General features: G+C 33.5%; 4 protein-coding genes across 7 annotated transcripts; 2 read left to right on the forward strand and 2 right to left on the reverse strand.

The window, feature by feature from the left end:
• Positions 1-118: 118 nt before the first annotated feature.
• On the forward strand, positions 119-8,890 carry Sec71 (ADP ribosylation factor guanine nucleotide exchange factor Sec71). Its single transcript, XM_085188420.1, has 3 exons — positions 119-488; positions 927-5,791; positions 7,914-8,890. Exons 1-3 carry the CDS (start codon positions 365-367, stop codon positions 8,052-8,054), a joined length of 5,130 nt encoding a protein of 1,709 aa, XP_085044546.1. The 5' UTR covers positions 119-364; the 3' UTR covers positions 8,055-8,890.
• Positions 8,435-11,402, reverse strand: Arpc1 (Actin-related protein 2/3 complex, subunit 1A). Of its 2 annotated transcripts, XM_085188426.1 has the most exons (4): positions 11,243-11,402; positions 11,053-11,134; positions 10,868-10,953; positions 8,435-9,950 (listed from the first exon to the last, which is right to left on the reverse strand). In XM_085188426.1, the coding sequence occupies exons 3-4, from the start codon at positions 10,938-10,940 to the stop codon at positions 8,905-8,907; spliced, it is 1,119 nt and encodes a 372-aa protein (XP_085044552.1). In that variant the 5' UTR covers positions 10,941-10,953; positions 11,053-11,134; positions 11,243-11,402; the 3' UTR covers positions 8,435-8,904. The 2 variants fall into 2 exon arrangements, with proteins under 2 accessions (XP_085044552.1, XP_085044553.1); XM_085188427.1 differs by lacking the exons at positions 10,868-10,953; positions 11,053-11,134; positions 11,243-11,402 and adding an exon at positions 10,726-10,838.
• A 353-nt stretch (positions 11,403-11,755) lies between these two features.
• Trax (Translin associated factor X) lies at positions 11,756-13,755 on the forward strand. The gene is made up of 4 exons (XM_085188428.1): positions 11,756-11,946; positions 12,022-12,247; positions 12,320-12,741; positions 13,115-13,755. The coding sequence occupies exons 1-4, from the start codon at positions 11,934-11,936 to the stop codon at positions 13,300-13,302; spliced, it is 849 nt and encodes a 282-aa protein (XP_085044554.1). The 5' UTR covers positions 11,756-11,933; the 3' UTR covers positions 13,303-13,755.
• On the reverse strand, positions 13,534-24,139 carry LOC146537948 (uncharacterized). Of its 3 annotated transcripts, none has more exons than XM_085188422.1 (7): positions 23,789-24,133; positions 23,607-23,678; positions 22,995-23,205; positions 22,371-22,681; positions 21,658-21,743; positions 20,284-20,486; positions 13,534-15,268 (listed from the first exon to the last, which is right to left on the reverse strand). In XM_085188422.1, the coding sequence occupies exons 1-7, from the start codon at positions 23,882-23,884 to the stop codon at positions 15,081-15,083; spliced, it is 1,167 nt and encodes a 388-aa protein (XP_085044548.1). In that variant the 5' UTR covers positions 23,885-24,133; the 3' UTR covers positions 13,534-15,080. The 3 variants fall into 3 exon arrangements, with proteins under 3 accessions (XP_085044548.1, XP_085044550.1, XP_085044549.1); XM_085188423.1 differs by lacking the exon at positions 13,534-15,268 and adding an exon at positions 16,233-18,403 and having other exon boundaries at positions 23,789-24,128; XM_085188424.1 differs by lacking the exon at positions 23,607-23,678 and having other exon boundaries at positions 23,789-24,139.
• Between the last annotated feature and the right edge of the window lie 207 nt (positions 24,140-24,346).

A 24,346-nucleotide genomic window follows, 5' to 3' on the forward strand; every position in this document is an offset into this window, starting at 1 on the left:
AAATGAACAATGATTTTTCTTACAATTTTTTTATTAGATTTTTAAAAAAATATATTTTTTGTTGTATATGACACCAACAATTATTTGGTATAGTTTAATTCTGAACGCATTTTTATAATTGACATGTTTGTGATGAGGTGTGAGTAGAAAGATCCCCGTCTCGGTGAAATGAATTCACGTAAATCATTAGTTGCATAAAGTTTTGTGATGTTGTATTTGTATTTTTGTTAAAAGTGCAGCTAAATTAATAAATAAAATATATTGGTGCCTAAGTATAAATGACCATAAATGAGAAGACGAAACCACCGCGCACATAAGTCGATTCCTATTGGATCGAATGGATTGATTAACACATAAACTAACGATGCAAACCAATCTTAAAACTAAAGAAATGTTTATAGTCAGAGCATTAGAAAAAATATTAGCTGATAAGGATATTAAAAGGTCCTATCATAGTCAGTTAAAAAAGTCTTGCGAAGTAGCCCTAGGTAAGGCCATCTTGACACATACCATAAAAGATAACATTGCAACTTTATTAATTTGTTGTCATATTTCTGCTAATTAAGTTATGTTTAAATATGTTGAGATTGTTAAAAGTTCATGTGAACTAGACTACTTTGTGACCTTGAGATTTGTATGGAGGGGATGTCTCTAGATATTATTGACGTTATTTTGCATAATAATCAAGTGCTAGCAGTCATTCATTCATAAATCACTTTCAAATCTCTCAGTGAAGCATAACATTCTATTTTCTGAAAAACTTTCTTGATTATATGTTGCAAAAACTAATAGATTATGAAATATAATATAGAAAGCAAGGGCATTAGTTAATGTCATGTCATAAGTTACATTGTCATTTAAATAAACTATGCTTCATAAATAAAATAATAGCAAATTATTGAATTATTCTATTTATTTTGTTGCAGAGGAAATAAAGGCAGAATTAAAAAATGGAGGCCAATTGGAAGCTTCTGAAAGTCCAACTTCAGGCACTCTCCCTTTACCCAAAAATGATTCATCTAACATCATTACAGCAGAAAAATATTTCCTCCCCTTTGAATTGGCTTGTCAGAGCAAGGCATCCAGAATAGTTGTGACAGCTCTTGACTGTCTCCAAAAATTAATAGCCTATGGCCATTTGACTGGAAACATTCCTGACTCTACAACACCAAGAAAGCTTTTAATTGATAGAATTGTTGAAACTATTTGTAGTTGTTTCAATGGCCCCCAAACAGATGAAGGAGTCCAACTCCAAATAATCAAAGCCCTCCTAACTGTGATAACGAGTCAACATGTCGAAGTCCATGAAGGAACTGTGCTCCTCGCTGTCCGTACCTGTTACAATATTTACTTAGCCAGTAAAAATCTTATCAATCAAACTACGGCGAGAGCTACTCTGACACAAATGCTAAATGTGATATTTACTAAAATGGAAAACCAAGCATTAGAAACTGAATCTACACCAAACCCTCCCCCTGAAAGTCATAAAATTCCAAATGGTAATATACCTACAGAAGGAACTCAAGTAAATGAAAGCAGTAAAGAAATGACACCAAATGAAGAAGAAATAGATGAAGTGCTAGAAGCAAAAATAATTGCAAAACAAATAGTTGATTCAGTCATAGATAATGCTATTAGTATTGCATCAAAAAAAACTGCCACAGAAATGAGTCTTAATGGTCCTGAAAACAATGAAAACCCAACTGACTCGCAAGACAGTGGTAGTATTTCACAAGAGAGTAATGGACAAACAAATATTGACACAACAATGACAAGGATCCCTTCACAAGAAAGTGTTGATGCTGCATCTGAAAATGATAATTCTGTTACAGCTAAATTCACTCATGTCCTTCAGAAAGATGCTTTCCTTGTTTTCCGAGCTCTATGCAAACTTTCAATGAAACCTCTGCCTGATGGTACACCAGATCCTAAGTCTCATGAGCTGAGATCAAAAATACTGTCTTTACATTTACTTCTCTCTATCCTTCAAAATGCGGGCCCAGTGTTTAGAAATAATGAAATGTTTATAACAGCTATTAAACAATACCTGTGTGTTGCCTTGTCCAAAAATGGCGTCAGCTCTGTGCCCGAAGTGTTTGAACTTTCTCTTGCAATTTTCTTAGCTTTATTGCAAAACTTCAAAGTCCATCTCAAAAAACAGATTGAAGTATTCTTTAAAGAAATTTTTATGAATATTTTGGAAACTTCTAGTTCAACTTTTGAACATAAATGGATGGTAATCCAAGCTTTGACAAGGATATGTGGAGATGCCCAAAGTGTAGTAGACATATATGTTAATTACGATTGCGATCTCTCTGCTGCTAACCTCTTTCAGAGACTAGTTAATGATGTATCAAAGATAGCACAAGGTAGACAGGCTTTAGAATTGGGTGCAACACCTAATCAAGAAAAATCTATGAGAATCAGAGGACTTGAATGCCTTGTGTCCATATTAAAATGTATGGTAGAATGGAGTAAAGAACTTTACATAAATCCCAACATGCAAACTACACTTGGTGAAAGACCAGTGAAAGAAGATACAGATCGGCAAAGCATTAAGTCTCATGGTGGATCTAGCCTTAGTCTAGTGTCTACAGGATCAAGTAATATTGGCAATAGAGAAACATTAGACTCGCCTGAACAATTTGAAGTTTTAAAGCAACAAAAAGAGGTGTGGGAAACTGGCATTGATCTCTTTAACAGGAAACCAAAGAAAGGTGTAACATTTTTGCAAGAACAAGGCCTACTGGGTACTTCTACTAAGGAAATAGCAGAGTGGTTATTGACAGACGAAAGAATAGATAAAATATTTATTGGAGAATATTTAGGTGAAAATGATGATCATTCCAAAGAAGTAATGTATGCATATGTAGATTCTATGAACTTTTCGAATATGGATATTGTGGCTGCTTTACGGTATTTCTTAGAGGGCTTCAGGTTGCCTGGTGAAGCGCAGAAAATTGATAGACTGATGGAGAAATTTGCCGCCCGCTACTGTGAATGCAATCCAAATAATACATTGTTCACTAGTGCTGATACTGTTTATGTCTTGGCATTTTCTATAATCATGTTAACAACAGATTTGCACTCACCACAAGTTAAAAACAAAATGACAAAAGAGCAATATATTAAACTAAATAGTGGTATAAGTGATAATAATGATCTCCCACGCGAATACTTATCACAAATTTACGATGAAATAGCCGGCCATGAGATAAAAATGAAGAATACATCTAAGCCTGGCAAACATATGATATCTAATGAGAAAAAACGTAAATTGATCTGGAATATGGAAATGGAACAAATATCGACCGCAGCTAAGAACTTAATGGAATCTGTTTCACATGTTCAGACACAATTTACAACAGCCAAACACGTGGAGCACGTACGGCCGATGTTTAAAATGGCTTGGACGCCATTTCTTGCTGCCTTCTCAGTAGGTCTTCAAGATTGCGATGATCCTGAAATAGCTTCACTTTGCTTGGATGGTATCAGATGTGCAATCCGCATTGCCTGTATTTTCCACATGTCGCTTGAAAGAGATGCTTATGTCCAAGCTCTTGCAAGATTTACACTTCTGACAGCTAATTCACCTATTACAGAAATGAAAGCTAAGAATATTGATACTATAAAGACCTTGATAACTGTGGCACATACTGATGGGAACTATTTGGGATCGAGCTGGTTAGATGTAGTGAAATGTATTTCGCAATTAGAATTAGCGCAGCTTATTGGAACGGGAGTGCGACCTCAATTTCTCTCTGGATCTGGAATTAAACCTCAACCGGATTCGTTGAAATTCAGCCTATTAGCATTAGATCCTAGTGTAAAGGAACACATAGGAGAAACAAGTTCGCAAAGCGTTGTAGTTGCCGTGGACAGGATCTTTACAGGATCAACTAGACTCGATGGTAACGCAATTGTTGAATTTGTAAAAGCGCTTTGTCAGGTGTCACTAGATGAATTAAGTCACCCTACCAATCCTCGAATGTTTTCTCTTCAGAAAATTGTAGAAATATCGTATTACAACATGGGCCGTATCAGATTGCAGTGGTCCCGTATTTGGCAAGTACTTGGGGACCATTTCAACAAGGTTGGTTGTAGCGCTAACGAAGACATTGCATTTTTCGCAGTTGATTCGTTGCGACAACTCTCCATGAAATTTATAGAGAAAGGAGAATTTGCTAACTTCAAATTCCAAAAAGACTTTTTGCGGCCATTTGAACATATCATGAAAAAGAATAGTTCACCGACAATAAGAGACATGGTTGTGAGATGCATTGCACAAATGGTAAACTCACAAGCACCAAACATTAAATCTGGTTGGAAAAACATATTCTCAGTATTCCACTTAGCAGCGAGCGATCAAGATGAAGCGATCGTTGATTTAGCATTCCAAACTACAGGTAAAATAATAACAGAATTGTATGAAAAACAATTCTCAGCTATGATAGACTCATTTCAAGATGCAGTAAAATGTCTGTCTGAATTTGCTTGCAATGCTAAATTCCCTGATACGTCTATGGAAGCAATAAGATTAGTTAGGTCTTGTGCTACAGCTGTTGGCACTTCTCCCCAATTGTTTGCTGAGCACGCAGGGCTGGAGGGAGAGCCGGGTGCCCCTGAAGTCGATAGGGTGTGGTTGCGGGGATGGTTTCCACTTCTATTTTCACTTTCTTGTGTAGTAAGTCGGTGTAAACTTGATGTCCGTACAAGAGGCTTAACTGTTCTCTTCGAAATAATAAAAACACATGGCGATTCATTCCGTCCTCATTGGTGGAGAGATTTATTCAATATATTGTTTAGGATTTTTGACATTATGAAATTACCTGAGCATCAACTAGAGAAAAATGAATGGATGACTACAACGTGCAACCACGCGTTGTACGCTATTGTAGATGTCTTCACGCAATACTTTGACATTCTTGGCTCCCTCTTACTGGAGCAGCTCTATGCACAACTTCACTGGTGTGTGCAACAAGACAATGAACAGTTAGCGAGATCTGGTACTAATTGCTTAGAAAATCTAGTCATATCGAACGGAACAAAATTTGATGAGGATACTTGGAGCAAAACCTGCCAAATAATGTTAGATATTTTTAACAGTACTTTACCCACCACGTTACTTACTTGGAAACCTGAAGAAAACGAGGACGGCGAGACTCCTCAAGTCCGCCATGGTATCTTAAAGAAGCCACAAGGAGGAGATGAGATCAAGTCATCCAATCGAGTCTTTAATAGTCTTCTTATAAAATGTGTGGTACAGTTAGAACTTATCCAAACGATCGACAACATTGTCTTTTATCCTGCCACGTCACGGAAGGAAGACGCCGAAACACTAGCCTTAGCTGCTGCAGAGTTAACTGGTGGTACTCCTGGAACTGAACAAGAATGTCAGCGTGAAGAACAAGGCATGTACAGGCTCCTCAGCTCACCTCATCTACTGCGACTCGTGGAGTGCTTGATGTGCAGTCATCGATTTGCGAAAACATTTAACACGAACAACGCGCAAAGAAACGTCCTATGGAAAGCCAATTTCAAAGGATCAGTGAAACCTAACATGTTGAAACAAGAAACGCAATCGTTGGCGTGCGTTCTCCGAATATTATTCAAAATGTACAGTGATGAAGCTCGGAGAAGTCACTGGCCAGCGGTACAGAAGAGCTTGATAACGATATCTTGTGAGGCTCTCGAATATTTTGGCTCTTTAACGAACGAAGCTCACAGGGACGCGTGGACCTCGATACTATTACTTATTCTCACTAGAATATTGAAAATGCCTGATGAAAGAGTGAGTATACTTGATTTTTTTAGTAATATTTATGAGTAAAAAAATATTATTTATAGCGCATGAGTATGAATCTGCTTGTGAGTAGTGTGTAATATATTGTGTACGTTTGTGACATAAAAATTGCGTGGTTGAATTTTTATACATATTCGTACATAAACTTTTAATACATGCTTCATAAAAATAAATTGTTTATTTTTTTTTGCTAGGGAAAATAATTAAATAACAAGATTAATTCTTCGTTTTACAAGATACGACCTTATTTTTTTGGTTATTCAATGCTATATTATTTGTTGAAGGGATAGGCCAATATTAATTATACATAAATGCTTCTCTGATTTGATTAGACAAAGTGCGGCGTTGAGTTTTGCCACGAAACATAACTTCTAAAGTGAAGAAAGAAATGACCGTTGTGGGTTCGATCCCCATACGGGGATCGGAGTGTCTTAACACTAGGTTCCCTCTGCCTACCATGCTGTGCTCGGGATACAGCGTCAAGCTGATTTGACTTGATTAAAAATCTGCAAATAGGGTATAGTTATAACGGTTTTGTCAATAAAATTTCAACCTGTATACAATATCAACCGCAAAACGGATATTCACCGTTCGATCCGTCGCGATTATACACTTTGCATATTAAATTTAACGTTACTCATATGTTGAACTTAGCGGCTAATGTTGGATTTTATTATAAGTACGTCATATCTCTCACTGATAAGATGTTATCGTGATTACAACACTACTTAAGCGTATTTGAAAATTTAACACTTTAGAATAGATTGTGTTAATTGATATTTATTGATTATAGCTTGTTAGTGTATATGTTTTCTGCATATTTGTGAGGATGGATGTTTATACCATTTTCACGAAAAAACTACTGTACGGATTTAGATAAAACGGAGTGTTTTAACACTAGATTCACTCTGCCTATTCTGCTATATGCGGGATAAAGCGTAAAGCTGATTTTTTAACATTCAAATTCTAAACAAAATAAATTATTATTAAGTCATTTAGATAATTTTTTTGATTATTAGTCAGTTACCTCTTACTAGGAAGTATATTGTTCTTAAAATATTACAATTTTATTTGTACAGCATATTTAGGTGTTTATTATTACACCATAATAAAATGTCAAAATTTAAATAACCCAAAAAAGTTGGGTTAAAAATGGTATAAGAAAGATGTTTATTTCGGTTAAATACGTTTAACGTCATCGATAATATATATAAATGAATACTATTCTTTTTGTACCTTGCTGTGTAATGGCGAGTGTTATGGTGACATCTATCATATCATTTAATCCAATTGAATATTTAAAATTGTGGCACACGACATGTGGGTTCTATTCCTAAGATGAGATATTTAATATTTTCATTTTATTCGCTCTGGTAACGAGACAAAGCGCGACACTTCCACCACTCAACGTGCAATGTCTCCAGAATTCGGCAGAAAGTTGGAAACGGAGTGTTTTAAAAATAGGTTCCCAGATTCCAGGTTGTATTTTAAAGAAAATTCTATTCTATCCTAAAGAATTGAAGAGCTAAAGTTTTATAAAATCCAGTATTATCTAGAAATAAAATGCGCTAATATCAGTTTACTATATTTTCTTTACTTTAAATATAATTTTAGATCTCTCAAGACGTATTTTATGACGGACTGACAACATTGAAACTTAAAAATGATCTAATTAAATAAAGAATATTTTAAATTTGTTTAACTATAAAAGTCCTAAGTCAGGATGTCTGAAACTTTTGCACGTTTTGAGAAGAACAGGCCATAGAGCTACTAGCTACAGCTAACTTTAGGGTGGCCACGACTCGTCGACCGTCTTTACCTTACTTAGTAGGTTAAAACTTTCCTTATATTAAGGAAAACATCTTAAAAACCATTTTAACCTCAACACAAACACAAACAAATAATTAAATATGTATTTGTTTAAAATTTTAAAAAAATAAGCCCCGCTGAGTTTCTTGCACCGGTTCTTCTCAGGTCTGAGGCACTAACTTAAGTGAACTGATGGTAAATTATTTGACGTTCAAAAAACGAACCTTGTAACTTTATTTTGAATAAAAATATTTGAATTTGAACACGTTAAATAACCTAACCCTAATATTTGTTTTTTCAGTTTGCAGCGCACGTATCGAGCTACTACCCGGTGTTATGTGAAATAACCTGCTTCGATCTGAAGCCGGAGCTGCGGTCGGTGTTGCGACGCGTCTTCATACGCATAGGACCCGTATTCAATATTGTTAGCAATACGCAATAAATTAATTATGTCGGTGGACACCCGATTATCCGGACTGATTGCTAGGCTATTCAAATAATCGATTATTTTGACAAACGATTTTCTTGTTTTGTATATAATGTTGTGTTTATTAAAGGTTTCAAGAAAAAATATCATGTTTATTAAAATAATTATTCTTGTTTTTTAATATTCTTTCATACTTTTTTCAAAGACTACCTTTTAGTCATCCAATCGTATTGTAGCCCGAATAAATCTGTATCCGAATAACTGAGGGCCGGATAATCGAGTCTGCTGTATCTTAAAACGAATGGCCTTATAGTTTAGTAATGTACGACGTTACGACGAGCCGGGGTAGTTATATATATTATGTATTTAATAAGGCTTGTCTCAATAAAAAACACGTTTGATTTCTATTTAAATTTAATGACAGTACTTCAGTAGTATTAAAAGTGATCTATTACATAGTGCATAGTTGTCCTAATATTTATTATAATAATATTATATAAATTATTTGATTATTATTGAAGTTAAAATTTAAATTGTATAAAACATAGATGTTGTAACTATTTAATAATTATAGTTTATTGTGTATATTTGAAGTTTTTATAATACCGAGCTGATATCACTCACTGCTTGTTTTTTCTTATTAGAGAACAGTGTCTAAACACTACGTTCCCTCTACCTTTCCCGCTATGTGCGGGATACGCGTGAAGCTTCTTTCATTTCTCGCTAGACTGAACAAACTGTGATTTTGATGTTTTTTCACAGCTTTCCTTTTAATTATCTTATTGAGTGATCTCGGGACTCGTAAGCAAACTGATTATATTATCACTTATAAATAAATATAATAAAACATTTGTTTTGTCTTTCATTAGAATATTTTGAGACCGTCAAAGGTTTTTTCTAGGGAGACCAGGTCCCATATAACTAGTTGACCATCTAAACCAGAAGTGCTGAACTTGACTGCATCAGCCTTAGTTCCTTTATACAGATTAATACAAGTAATAGCATTCTGATGTATAGAATCCAAGAAGGTATCGCTGGTCTCGATACGTGCTTGACGATCCAACGACTGGAATTTCTTCATAGCTGATAATCCACCGGACTCTTTCCTTTGAGTATTATCTAATTTGGCAATAAATTTAATTTCATCCCCTTCATGAGAGTAAAGCAACGGTATACAGCTATGACCAGCGACAATGAGGTAGTTGTCAGAAATCCAAATGCAATCCAAAAATGGCAGATATTCAGTCTTTATTTTGTAAACAGTCTTGCCTTCAGCCGCGTCGGCCACGTTAATTGAACTGTCATGGCCAACCCATGACACTTTGTTACCACTGGCTGAGAAAGAAACACTATGGACCCACCCACTGCCGGTCGAAGGAAACTCTGCTAATAATTGCCCAAGAGGAAGCTTAGATCCCCAGACATTAGGTCCGGGCTGATCTTCAATATCTTTAATATAAGCTGAGAATACTCGCACCTTGAAATCAGTTGAACCCGCAACCAAAAGTATATTGTTAGGATGCCAATCCAAAGTGGTTATAGTGGAACGTATCGGTTTCTTAATATGCTTGGAGACCCACCAATTATTTTCTTTCTCAAAATAACAGATAGATATCAGTCTAGCTCCAGAACCTACAGCAAATTTGTTCTCCATGGGTGACCATTTAACACATGTGGCAGCCCTATTAATACGTAGCAATACTAAAGTTGTATTCCACTTCCCGTCTTCATCCTGTGTCCAGACATAGGCATTACGGTCGACTGAACAAGTGACTATTCGGTTTGTATTAGGTGCCCAGTCAATGCCCATCACTCTCATGTCATGTTCGACAAGATTGTTAGTCTGTTTCCACTCGGTACCTTCTTTTTGATAAATGTGGACTTCATTATTGTTGGGTGAAAAGGCTATTTCTGTAATAGAAAATATTTGTATGCTTTAATTTTTGTTGGCTTAGGCAATTTTGCGTTGTGACTGTTGTGGCACAGTTGTATATGAATGTGATGGTTGTGGGTGCGATCCCCAAAGATTTATTTACATTTCTCAGCTCTGTAAGGCGAAGTGAAACAATGAGTTCCACTACTTAATTTACAATCTCTTAAACTTGGGTTGAGAAAATGAAATTGAGGTGATAGTTAGATATTAGGTTTTTTTGCCTAACCTGCTGCATGTAAGATAAAATGTGTATCTTAAAAAAAATAAAGATACAATTAATAGTAAGCTAATCTGTTCTTCACAATGTCCAATTAAAAAAAATGTGTTCCAGGATAGCTTTTACGCATAGGAAGGGCTGGTGTACTGCATATAGTATATTTTGCTACAGTATTGGGTTTGGGGTAATATGCAAGTAATATGCAAATGAAGGTGCAGGTGGTGAATAGTAATAAACATTTCACTCTGAAAGTCTTTAGCTTACAACTTTTAATACATTCACAATGCACAGATAAATATATAGAACAGGACAGTCACAGACAACCCTCTCATACCTCATGCGCACACACACACACACAGAACACACACAGACACAGGCACTCACGCACGCACACACACACTCATGCACAGGCACAAATGCCTACATTTACGGCCCCCTTATTTGTTTTCTGTTATATCTATTAACTATTCTCTAAGCTTAAATGTACCAAACGGAGAAGCGAGTCATTCCCAACACAAGTATCCTTGATTATTTACTGGGAAGTCTCAGCGACTCAACTTATAAAAAAACTATGAGAATAAAGCTATTTTTTTTTTTCTTATCAACAATTACACATTATTAATTAATAAAGCCTAATTGAATAACTGAACTTGTTGAACTGAAAATGTTATAACTCACGATTTCTCTCTTTATTCCACGCATGACAAGTTATCGGGGCGCATGAGTCACCGAACGTTAGCGTTTGAGACATTTTCAATAGATATCTGAAAAATTTATGAATCATTATTTAGAATACAAATGTAATATTTTATGATAAAATTATATTTTTCTCAAGTACTAATGTACATATGTATCATATTCACCTGATAAACAAATCTCGTTAAACAACTTTAGGGAGGGGAAACTACAAACGAATTCGTGGACTCTGGGCAGTCAACACGAATCCTGAAAAGGAAAAATATTATTTAATAAGAAAAGTACACCGATATAAACTAAATTATTAACGAATTAGAAGAAATAAATAATGAAATGTTTGGTATCGGTAAATCGTACCTGCAAATACAATCCGTGCAGTCTACTTTGACAATTTGAAATTTTAAAGCACAGTGACAGAAGTCACAAAACAAAACATATATATCCAAAGAGTGATCACTGTCACTAAACTAAATAGTTAAAAGTTTGAAACTGTATGAATCCATAGAGTTAACAGCAAATTATCTGTGTATGAGAGACAAAATGTTAAGTTTATTTTACTTAATATTAATTTTCCCATGCAATCTATTATTTTGATTTTGTAACTTACAGATTAATTATATTTTTGAACCAGTTTCTATTATTTATACTTGGAATTACTCACATCAAAAATGATCACAAATGTTTTGTCGACAATAGTGATTTGTGTTCTCTACAAATATACAATTAGGTTGTATTTGTATTTTATTTAAGTCTTTAATGGTTGGAACATTACAGATAATTTGGCTATATAAGTATCTTTGCTTTAGCGCGTGAAATTAAAAAAAAATCGACAAATTCAATTTCAACGTCAAATATCATATTTGATTGTAGTTCTAGTATATGTTCCACAGAACCAGTAAATGTGTTCTGTGCACAGAACCACAGAACACATTTACTTATTTTGATATGTTCCTTGTTGTAGTTTGTGATTTGTGTGTCATATTTGTGTTGTAGTGATTATAGCTTATAAATATTAAGAATTTAAGATAAACTCTAAGTTACCATAACAATGTCTGGTCGTGGTACGTTATAAACTTAATACATTTAAAAATAATAGTATTACATATCAAATTTATTTAGTTTAACATTTTTCACAGGTAGATATCGTAATAATCGACAAAACCATGGCCATACGACGTTATCGAAAGTTGCAAAAGAAGCAACTATATTACTACCAGCCGATAGTCCTGTGTTGGCTATGTTCAAAAGTGCGGCCGTAAAATTAAATAACCGTCAAGACCGACATGAAAGACTAGTAAAACTTTCCAGAGATATAACTATTGAAAGCAAGAGGATTATTTTTTTGCTACACTCTGCTATGACGTGAGAATTTACTGAGTAATACTCTTTTAATTATAATTTTTTACTTTTTATTTCCAATTATTATATTTACAGTGAAGAGACTTCTGAAAAAGCAGTATTAGAAGCTAATGAACGTCTCCAAAAGCTTTTAAAGGGACCAATTAAGAGCATAGGTCTGGAACTTGAAAATAGCCCAGCTTACTTACACTCACGAGCAGTTACAGCTGGATTTCAAGAATATATTGAAGCCAGAACATTTTGTTCTCTAATGCAAAATAAAAGTATAATAACTTATACTGAAGTACAAAAGGAATTTCAACATGTCATTAAGAATAATGATGAAAGTGAAGAAAGGATTGTGATGACTTTGTTGCCGCAAACAGATTATATGCTAGGTATAGCAGACTTGACTGGGGAACTGATGAGGAAAGCAATAAATTCCATATCTAGCGGAGATAGCCATGAGTGTTTCTATGCTTGTCAGGTTGTAAGAGACCTGTATACTGGTTATTTAGGTAAATATTTTATATAAAGCATTATAGAAAATGCAGCTTGACACTTTTTCAGAAAGAGAGAACCCTTTTGTGACCCACTGTGAATGTGTCTGAACATATAATGTTGATATTGGTGTGCAATTTTGTTGCTGCACTTTGTCTTATCAAAGTATGAGGAGAAAGCCACAACTAATGTTTACAGGCAGATACTCTCCAAATGTGCACAATAGCAACAAAAAATATTATAGGTGGAATTACACAAAATGTAGTATTCATCTCCAATCTCCATCATTCAACATGCAGTATCTTTAATTCAGGCAGAAAATGATGAAATCTTTATACTGCGACACTGTGTAAGAAAATATTTGAAAATTAAACATTTGATTCTTTTCAGGACTTTTTGGTATGGGTAAAGAGTTAGCAAGAAAGATGTCTACTACTCGCAATAATGTAGCTAAAGTAGAAACTGCAGTCTATGCTTTAAGGGTTCGCGGAGGGGAAGCCCCTCCTACATTATTAATTTTACCATCAAAGCCTGAATGGGAAGTCATGGAACATTCAGATGATGAAGGATATTATTAGGAGAACCTTTGCTACACTTGGCTCATTAAAGCACTGGAAATATTTTATACCAATTAAGACCAAAATATTGTTAGCCTAATAAGCCCATACCCTTGTACTTCCTATTTTGGACTATGCAGACAGCTGTTACCCGGACATTACAGAGGATCAGCTTAATAAGCTTGAACAGTTACAAAATATATGTTTAAGAAGATGTCTCAGAATACCGTATGAAACTCAAATGGCTTACTATTAGAAACTGCCACATCTTGCACATCCTCTCACTCCTTTATTCTATAATGTAATCCTTTTAGTCCTTCTTATCTAAAATCTGCACTAGCCTGTATCTCTTAATACTAATTTCTTCAAAAGTTGTCTGTAAGAGATTGCTATCACAATAAAAACAATTATTTGTATAGAAAATATTTTATTCAACAATATTTTTAAAACAGATATAAATAATTTTATTTGTCAGTCGCTTTCTTTTATTTTATTAACTTTAACATTCGCCAGAAGCATATACCTAATTGTAAGCAGAAATGACATTTTTACATTTTAAGGATGGTGTACCTAGTCTAAGACTGTTAGAATAAATTAGAAAATAATATATCTATAAATAGATAATTTGATCTCAGAAACAAATGATTTATTTATTAAGTACAGAATAAGAATTATGATGCTTAATTCATATTGCCACTTGAAAGTTATAAGGTAAAATCTCATATCAAATATGAATCTTCTTTGTACTAAATTTTACAAGAAAAAGAAAACATCTTAACCACTATTAGGTTGCTATCAGATTCATCAGTATCATATTCATTCTATTTACTTTGTCTTAAATAAATTTCCAAAAATATACGTTTTATTACTTTCCTACTTATAATTACAACATTTAACAAACTTTTTTAAGACCGATAATGCTTAAAACTAAATTTTTGCAGTTACCATAAACCGTACCATCATTAACTCGTCGCAAAAAAAGTTCAATTCAGTTTTTAAATAAAGTACGGTAGTAATTAATAATACCTACATTATTTTGATTTCTCTCCTGTTACAAAAACTATTCACATTTTACGACATTCTAGCTTTTACGTTTACCTTTCGAACGGGACCGCCGAATAATAAGATACGAGTCGTACCTACTCGCATAGGTACCGAGGGCTCCGTACCAATTTCAGAATTATATACCAACGGGTTAATACAATTTATAAAATTTGACAAACTTAAGTTTGCGGACGCATGCAATGCAAGTTTGTAATGATTTTCTTTCTATGAAATAGGTATCTATATTTCTCTTTTTAGATTCCCTTTATTTATAGGTACTGCACGTTCTCACTTGTTGCCAAATTTCACAACTGTAGGTCCACGGGAAGTACCTACCTACCTGTAGGTTTTGATTACGCGGCGATTTCATATAAAATGCAGCAAAATCTCGTGTTTTGATTGCGTTGACTTAGAAGCTTGAATTGTTCTGCGCTTCAAGGGATCATATATTTTAATATTAATTTGAGCTTGATGCCTCCACGCAATCTCGAGATAAATGAAACTGTCGTATTCTAGTCATGAAATAAATCAACGAAAACGAAATTCTAGTCATGAAATAAATCAACGAAAAAAAAATAAGACATCGCTGTTTTGAGTCGAAAAATAAATGGCCACATCCTAAGTGCCCGAAGTATCTAACGTTTAATATACCTACATATAATATGGCATAAAAAATAGTAAATGAACTATCCAACAGATAAAAAAGAAATCGAACTAATAGTTCCTTAGTTTAGAGCGTTTAACCAATCTCATCATCAGACGTAGTCTTCGGAAAAATCCTGGCTGCTGTTATCTGGCTGCCATTCATCAGACTCGTCGGTGCCGTAAGGATCGGGCTCCGGGTCGGAATCACTGAGAACATCTCTCTGCACCACTTTTCTTACTCTCTTACCAGTTACAATGACATCTTGCGGTAGGGTCGGCATTGGCTTTCTATGTTTACCTGTATGTTTAAATTTTAAAATAAATATATTTCGCAATATAGGTAAAAGATAGTTTCCATAAAACGAAAATTAATAGTAGATTCTTTAAACATTTTTTAAGTGTTATTCCACACTTACCTAAGAAGAAAAATACTTATTGAGAAAACGTATACAAATATTTAAACCCACCATATTAAATCATTGCGAATCTAGTAGGTAAGCTGTCCAAGCGCTCTGACCACTAAGGCATACGATCTCGTCAAGCGTATAAGAATATCAACGTGATATTCTTATACGCTTGCTACTTATTTACAATATTAAAGGAAATAATATTTTTTTCAGCTCCAGCTTCATTGTATCACGCAAACAGCAGGGTTGGTTAAGACACTCCTTTCCTCACTTTCTGCCGAATTTTCGAGGCATTGTGTTTTGTGTGGTGGAAGTCAATGCCGTGCTTTTGCCTTATTACCAAAGAGAAGAAATAAAATTTAATGAAGAGAAGAAGTTCATTCCCTCGAGTGCGAATCGAACCAGTCGATTTTACAGTCACACTTTGTGTCCCTGAGAAACCTTAATCTATTAGAACACAAAACACATACACAGGTAAGTATGTGTAGGTAATGTGTTAGAAAGGTGCATGAGCTCCTTTACCAGAACGAAAAAATAATATAATTAAAAATAATATAATCAGAGGTCGTCGTAGCACAGTTGGAGAGGTGAGACTGTAAACGTGTGGATTCGATTCCCAATCAGGCAATGAATTATATTTAAATAATTTTCACGTCTCCACTTTTTAAGCGTAGCGTCGAGTCAACCGTGACCCTTTCAAGGCGTAATGTTTCGAAAATTAATTAATCCCTAATTTAACCCAAGACCTTTACGTTTACAAGCAAATTTTATTTCACTGCGACAATATGATATTTTTATTTAAAGCCTATCTCTATCTTAGTCTCTAATTATATAAAGGAGTTAAAACACTAAATATTAGATTTATAGATATCAAAGTAAAATTTAAAAAAAAAATACAAAAAAGAATCTTTATTTTACAAAATTTACACATACATATAAAAAAATGTTTGTGTATTTAGTTTTTAAAAGTATTATTCCACAATTACGAACAAAATACTTTTTTTAGAAAAAACATAAAAAATTGAACATAACGGGATACTAATGAATGATGGCGAAATGACGAAGGACGATTACCAAGAGGGTCCAATCCCGCGTTAAAATTTATGTAAGATTCCAAAAAAAGTGTTGTATTGTTAAGTGCAGCTGCGTCCGAAATTTTTATACGGTATGATAAAAGTAAATAAAAAGTTGTAATACTTCAAAACAAATATTTTCGTTAGTTATAGGTGCATATTGTATTGTTAGCAAACTCGTGTAAAAGCAATGGAATCGTGTCAATCGAGGGCAGCTGCTTGTAGGCAACGGCCTTCATTGGAAGGAAGCTCGTGTGAAGTATTGTTATTAGGTGACACAAATCACTTATTACAATATTTTTTTTTGTTTTAATTTTTTATCTGTATCATTTAAAAAATAAATGAGTGAAATAAAGTGTATATTACATAAGGTTTAATTTTTAATACCTCTGCTTAATAGCTATATGACTTACAAGTAAAAGATGTGGGATTAAACATTAATGACCAATAACTATTTTTTAATCAATAACAATCTCATCAATTTTAGACTTAATCTAGGTTATTTAAATTTAATAACATTTAAAATATATATATAAAATTATTATTATTACAAAAGTATTTCGAGATGCCGCGCCACAGGTATAACATTAAATATATAAAAAAATAGCGGACGCGCGCAGCTTCGCTTGCGTAATTAGAGGTGAATTTTAATAAACCACGAAACATGTGTTCAATGAAATATTTTTGAGAGTCTAAATTTCAAATTTTATAAAAATCGGTGGCGTTTTAAAGATTTTTCCATACAAACTTTCAACCCCTTATTTGCACCCTTAGGGGGTGAATCCTAGAAAATCATGAAACACATGTTCAATTAAATATTTTTAAGAGTCTAAATTTAAAATTTTATAATAATCGGTGGCGTTTTAAAGATATTTCCATACAAACTTTCAACTCCTTATTTGCACCCTTAGGGGAAGAATTCTAGAAAACGACGAAATACGTGTTCAATTAAATATTTTAAAAAATCTAAATTTCAAATTTTATAAAAATCGGTGCCGATTTAAATTTTTTTCCATACAAACTTTCAACCCCTATTTCCCCCCTTTAGGGTTAAAGTTTTTCAAAATCCCTTCTTAGTGGATGTCCAGATTACAAAAGTAAACATCTGTCCAAGTTTCACGTTTCTACGTACAGCGGTTACGGCTGTGCGTGCGTCTTACCTCAGTCAGTGAGGACAAGTCCTTTTATATATATAGATAAGTAATAATCATAATTTTTAACCGAGATTAACTTATATGTTATACTGTTAACTTAACCTACATCAAACGATTTTTCTTTAGACTTACACAAAAGAAAATTAAAAATTTATATACTTCAGTTTGAATATTATGTATGAAAAAATAATACAAGAAAATAGGTTGATCTTTTAAAATATCGTGATCTTTTAATTGATCATTTTTAGTGTTTTCTTTAAACTGATTTACCAAAATTTTTTGTTATATTTTAGTATTACATTACATACTTTACAGTTTTATTTTACATTATATTTTACTACATTATAATTAAAAATGTCGAATTTAAATTAATATTTAAATTCGACATTTTAAGAAACCTGGTAAAGAATATTATTTGAAAGTTTTAACACACCTATAATACGGTGGACTAGTCGTGGCCGCCCTGAAGTTAAGTTTGCAGAATTTTTGCGCATTATTCACTCGTTGTAAGTGCGAGAAAATAATCAAATATAAGAAAATTCCAAGACGACCATGATTCCTTCACTGTACTATAGACACATTCTTAATATATACAATTATAATAACATTTTTTGTACAAAAAAAAACATTTTTTTTTCTTTATTTTCATTAAAAATAAATAACATCTAAAGTCAAAATTCATAATCGTAGTCCACACTATCGCCATCACTGTCCGTCACTTGGAAGTGATCGTCGTAAAAGTTGACCGCGTGCGCGTTTATAATGAACACGTTGCCGTGCCTCTCTACTACTTGGCTGCCTGCAAACATATTTTTTTATTTGTAAATTATAAAAAAAAGCAGAAGAGTTTTATTTAGTTTCATACAATTTCCGCATATAGCAGGGAAGACAAAGGAAACGTAGTGATAAGACGTCCCGTTTCCCGCTTTCTAGTAATTTTTGAGTCATTTTCTAGTAATGTCTCGAAATTCGGCGTTATATGGAAACGGAATGTCTTAACACTAAGTATCCTCTGCTTAGTTCCTACATATTACTAAATTAAATTACTTAATTTAGAACTATACAGTGATAACCGATAGTTGTGGTGAATCTTGACTCCGCAGAAAGGTCATATTATGTGTTTAAAAATATATTATCGCTTTTTATTAAATATTTTTTACATTTTTTAAGAGTTGTTCATCCCAAATTTCAAATCCCGCTACGTTCAAAATTTTGTTTTCTAAAAAGTACCGCTTTCAAACTAAGGCCAGAGAAAACATATTGCTGGGTATACGAGTGGAGATGGTTCCACCATTGATTATTAAAACTAACTCGTACCTATATTATATTTTATATTTAATAAGAGTCAGTAATGCAGAGGTGGGCAATCGATTTCAATAAATGAATTATATAGATGAAATACTTATCTTAGATACCGTTGGTTTAGAGAGTAAACCTGCTAATAGCCTATTAAACAAATTATCAGGAAATACAAATATATTATATGCATCATCAGCAGCAGGTTTACACTCTCAGCCGATGTAACATTTGTCTACTTGCGTTGTCATCATAAAGTGCTAAAAGATATTATAAATAAATAAATATATAAATAATAATACTAGCGGCCCGCCCGCGGGTTCGCCTGCGTGAACTACGTTATTATTAATTTCTGTCTCCATGAGTACCTACGTCCTATAAGTGACGTCCATGCAAAATTTGAGACTCGTAGCATTTGTAATAACGAAGTTTCATACTAACTTTCAACCCCAAAAACAACCACTTAGAAGTCGAATATTGCAAATTCTCGTCTTAGCGAGCACCTACGTCCTGTAAATAACTCCTATGCAAAATTTGAGATTCCTAGCACATGTAGTTTCTGAGATTTAGTGATGAATGAGTGACTTTTCGATTTTATATATATAGAAAAAGAAAATAAGACTGAGTGAGCTAAAGAGGAAACAAATTAAGCTAGTTCCACCATCGTCCGTCTCTCGTTGGTGGCTCTCATAATATATAATAATACCTTACCCTACCACTCAGTTGTCGCCGTATTTGCGACATTAAATAGCTAACAGTAAATTAGACTGGAGTGCAAAGGGTTAACATGTCACTGTCATGTAGTGTGCAAGAGATTTTGCCAGTCTATTTTTACAAGTCGATGTATGTATGTATGAATGATTGAATGTATAAAGGATGCGTTTATAAACGAATACAGTCGACGAGTAGTGTTCTGAAGTTAAGTTTTCTAAGAGTAGCTCGCCCCTGAAGAAAAATTACGAGCGTTGATGGACGCGCGTGAAGGGTTGGCGACCGCAGAGGAATGCCCTGCGTACGCTCTTATGGCGGCGGAAAGTATGTCGTGCGACTGAGGAGTGAATCCTGCCTATTTATTTATATCCTGCCTGTATTGGGCGTTTGCGACTGAGATTGGGTCGTCGGGATCTAGAAGGACGCTGCGAGGGCATCGAAGAAGCGGGTAAGTGAAAGTAAGAACGCTTTATAGCGTTAATACGTTACACGGGCATAAGCTTATGCTTTTAGAGGCACTTACCGTGCTTCCCCGCTGTTGTGAGTGGTCGGGGGGTCATGCTTAGCTTTGGCGGCGCCGAAGGGGCACGCGCCCTATGGCCCCGAGCCCCAGTCGGCGTCACGCGGATGACTGAACTGTACCAAGTGGACTGTATTTATAGAGGCACTCACCGTGTCTCCCCGCGGGCGCGGCGGGAGCAGCGGCCGCGGGGCGGGGCGCGGGTGGCTGGGTGCCAGGGGGGTGTGTGTGGTCGCGCCAGTGTCGCGGGTCGCGCTTGGCGCAGGCGGCACCAAAGGGGCACACACCCTGAAGCCCCGCGCCCCAGTCGGCGTCGCGCGGGTGACTGAACTGTACCAAGTGGACTGGGTTTTTTCTGGAATAAAGGATTTAAGTTTAGGGATTGAATTATAATTAACTAGCAGCCGGTATGCAGCTTTGGCTGCTTAAACTTATCATTATAATATATCATAATCAAATTATACAAAATCTTTTAATAAATTATAACATATGTTATTTTAATTTACCAGTACAAGATAAAGTAAAACATATTTTACTTAAAGAAAATTTGTTTTATCACAACAGAAACGTCAAAGAACACAAAATATTAACGAGATCAATTTCAAATAATACAATAGAAACAACTGGAGCAAGCAATTTTTATGGTAAAAGGACAACAAACTATATAATCCCACGACTGATTAATGAAATACCGAAAACCCTCAAAGATAAAACTACTATACATAATATAAAATACATAATAAAAGATTTTTTTCTTATCAAATTATTAAAGTTAAACAATATAAAATAAATATTTAAGAAATGAAAAAAATATATATATATTTCTTGTAATAAAAGTAACACACTGTAGCTTGACATTTAAAACGTACGCGTAGTTATAAATACGCATCTTTTTTCAATCTACCTCACAATCACATTTTTTTTCGGTAGTAATTTTGTTTATTTTTGTGTTTGTTAAAAATATTTGTATCTTTGTATAGTTTTTATGTTTTCTATAACTTAATGTACTTAGGAATGTGCAGTGGTCACACAAGCCAAAGCGGGCTTAAGACCGCGAAGAATAATTAATTTTAACGTACTTTGTTATAAATAAATAAATAAATAAATACACAAGCTATATTACTGTAAAGTTTTGTCTTATTCCAGTCAGTAATTTTTGCGTGAAAGTGAAACAAACACCCAAGCAAACTTTGACATTTATAATATTAGTATCAGACAACTAGCAAATAATTGCAATAACATATTACATTACATCATACAAGAAGGTTCCTAAATTCACTCTGCCTACCCTATACAGGATACTGCGTGAAACTTAAAAAAAAGATATTATGATGCTAGAAGGCCCTTTGATGTAAAATGAAGAATTAAAGTGGATAAGCTGGAATTATGTATAGCAATGTCAATTTATATTAGGGTGTTTACGTAATACAATACTTATTGTAAAGTTAGTGTGTATTTTATGTTACTTATTCAACAGTATGAAATAATCCAGTAAAAAAAAGTTAAAAATGTTTACAAATGCACACCTATAACAATTCGCTCCATACATGCACCTCTCTCTCAGTGGTTGTGAAGGCTTAGTGGCCGCGCCATCATTGTCATTTGAAGTACTCTAAAACAATCAATAGTATATTAATTTAGGTTCCATTTTTTTAGCTTCAAGTTGTATCCTCACAAATATGTAGGGTTGGCAGAGGAAACCATAATGTAAGATATTTAATTTGACACTTTCTAAAACTTTCAAAATGTTGAGTTTTGAATATAGAATTAAAAGGGAAATGGAATTCTTTAAACAAAATTGTTTCTCTGGTTGGGAATCAAACCCAAAACCATCACATCTATAATTGATTCCCATTGTGGCTTGGTGCATTCTTCAATTCGCATTACTTCCTATATCTATATATATAAAATCGAAAGGTCACTCACTCATCACGAAATCTCAGAAACTACTAGAGCTAGGAATCTCAAATTTTACATAGGAGTTAATTATGGGACGTAGGTGTAGGTAGGTAAGGTTGTTTTTGGGATTGAAAGTTTGTATGAAACTTCGTTATTACAAATGCTAGGAGTCTCAAATTTTACATGGACGTCACTTATAGGACGTAGGTACTCATGGAAAAAAAAATTAATAATAACGTAGTTCACGCAGGCGAAGCCGCGGGCGGGCCGCTAGTGTAGCATAAAATATAAAAATGGAAAAAGAAATAATAACAAAGTGTATTTTACTAAAGGAACTTACAGCTTGATCACTAGTACTTGGTTTAGCTTCAGTGGAAGTTTCATTGTCAGACTCCTTCTTAATTTTTTTAACTTCAATATCAACACTATTTTCTTCACTATGAGACCTCTTTACTGGACTTGAGTTACTTTGATTATCATTATTATTTTCATTTGTACTTTCATTAGAATTAATAACATTATTTAGAGGTTCATCTTGATTCAGAATGGACTGTAATTCATTTGTATTTTCTGTTTTTATGTCTTTATTTAGTATGGTCTCATTACTGCTTGTTGAGTCGCAACTAGCAGCATCTTCATTTTTTAATAATGCTGTAATTTTTCAAAAAATAAAAATGTTTATATAAATTTTGTACTTTTTAATAATTTTTATATAGTCTGTTATAGTATAATGGTATAGTAACTAACTGTAAATGTGATGATGTGGTTTCAATCCTCACTAAGGAAAATAATGATATTTAAATTATTTACTCCCTAGTAGTTAAAGCACAGCACACAATAAAATGTATTACAAAAGTGAAAAGTGGAGGGTGCAGTGTCAAAAAATAAGTTCCCTCCACTTACCCTGCTAAGCAGGAAAAGTTGTAAATTTACAATTTTATTTAAATAACATATTATATATTACCATTTATATCTTCTTGTAAAGATTTTTCTTCTATATCAGACTGTATAGTATCAGTGTGTTCATCATCAGACACATACACAATTTCATACCAAAAATTATCTAATAACAAGCCAAATCTATCACCATTACTTAATGTGACTGTGTCACCTAGATTCAGTATTTCACTTTCATTTGAACTCTTTGTTTTATAATAGCAAGGATTTATATGTAACTGAAAAAATAAATTATTTTTATTAAAGATAAACAAATAATTACTACTAATAATACATATATTATTATTTTTATTTAATGGATGTGTTTTTTACTAGAGCATATTATATAATTAATTCATAGAAGTTGTCAAATTCTTTGTCAGTAATATAATTATTAAGAAAATTTAAACCAATAAATGGCAGCATGTAAACTTTTTATATATGCTACATGAAGTAAGAAAACAAGCATACAAGGAATACTATCCTACCATCATACTGCAAAACTAGTTTGGAGGGTAGTGCTTATCAATTATTGTTAGCTTAACCAAAGTTGTATTACTGTTATAATTATACGCTATTATTGTACTAGGTTAAGGTTTATATATATAAATAAATTTTGCTATTAGTACGTTTTTCCTACCGATTTTAGAATAATTGATGTTTTCTCAACCATTAGCTCTCCATGTTCTCTAGATATACGTTTATCTTGACACTAGAAAATAAATATTAGGTTACACTACGCCAAAGTTATCTAGACTGAGTTAAATAACAACGCATAATATTTGTAAGCAGTAGTTAAACAAGTTTCATTGATCAACTCACGTGTAAAAGTTTTTCTCTTCCAAATTTATGGGCACCAGGTGTTAAATTAATTTTATTATCGCCATTTGAACCAAGTATAATAAGTTTAAAAGGCATTTTAATAATTTCTGCATAAAATATAATATTTTAAAACATGATCAGATCAATACATATAAGAAGCTACTAAACAAAAATGAACTAAAACTGAGTAAGTAATTATTAGAACAAATGTATTAAATATTCCAAAAGGTTTAATAAAATCTATTACTCATAATATTATAGAACTAAGAACATAAACATGTTTTTACTGGTATTTCAAACGTCAACGTAATTAAACCTACTTGTCACTGACAAGTAGAGTCACTGCACAGCACAGACACAGAACACATTGACTCAGAGGTATACACAGTATATAATACAGTGTTAAACTCAAAAACTGTATACATAGTTTACAACACGAAACACAGATATCTGATGAAAGAAATATAGTAAATATTTTTTATAGATTTTTATTTTTTAAATATAAATTATGTGGTAATAATTCTGTGAGATTATTCTTATGTAAAAATTTAAAATATT

This window comes from Heliconius melpomene, chromosome 7, assembly GCF_056956725.1.
Source record: "Heliconius melpomene rosina isolate 202511_hmr_F chromosome 7, ASM5695672v1, whole genome shotgun sequence".
Lineage (NCBI taxonomy): Eukaryota > Metazoa > Arthropoda > Insecta > Lepidoptera > Nymphalidae > Heliconius > Heliconius melpomene.

Bases quoted from the DNA above. Each gene is read 5' to 3' on its own strand.
- Sec71 (XM_085188420.1), top strand. From the start codon at position 365: ATGCAAACCAATCTTAAAACTAAAGAAATGTTTATAGTCAGAGCATTA. The intron at 489-926 runs GTAAGGCCATCT...ATTTTGTTGCAG, and splicing joins GTCTTGCGAAGTAGCCCTAG to AGGAAATAAAGGCAGAATTA. The intron at 5,792-7,913 runs GTGAGTATACTT...TTGTTTTTTCAG, and splicing joins TGAAAATGCCTGATGAAAGA to TTTGCAGCGCACGTATCGAG.
- Arpc1 (XM_085188426.1), bottom strand. From the start codon at position 10,940: ATGTCTCAAACGCTAACGTTCGGTGACTCATGCGCCCCGATAACTTGT. The intron at 9,951-10,867 runs GTGAGTTATAAC...TTTCTATTACAG, and splicing joins GTGGAATAAAGAGAGAAATC to AAATAGCCTTTTCACCCAAC.
- Trax (XM_085188428.1), top strand. The intron at 12,248-12,319 runs GTGAGAATTTAC...TTATATTTACAG, and splicing joins TTGCTACACTCTGCTATGAC to TGAAGAGACTTCTGAAAAAG. The intron at 12,742-13,114 runs GTAAATATTTTA...GATTCTTTTCAG, and splicing joins CCTGTATACTGGTTATTTAG to GACTTTTTGGTATGGGTAAA.
- LOC146537948 (XM_085188422.1), bottom strand. From the start codon at position 23,884: ATGCCTTTTAAACTTATTATACTTGGTTCAAATGGCGATAATAAAATT. The intron at 21,744-22,370 runs GTAAGTTCCTTT...TGATTGTTTTAG, and splicing joins CAAGTACTAGTGATCAAGCT to AGTACTTCAAATGACAATGA. The intron at 15,269-20,283 runs GTGAGTGCCTCT...TTAAACATACAG, and splicing joins CGCGCCCGCGGGGAGACACG to GTAAACATAGAAAGCCAATG.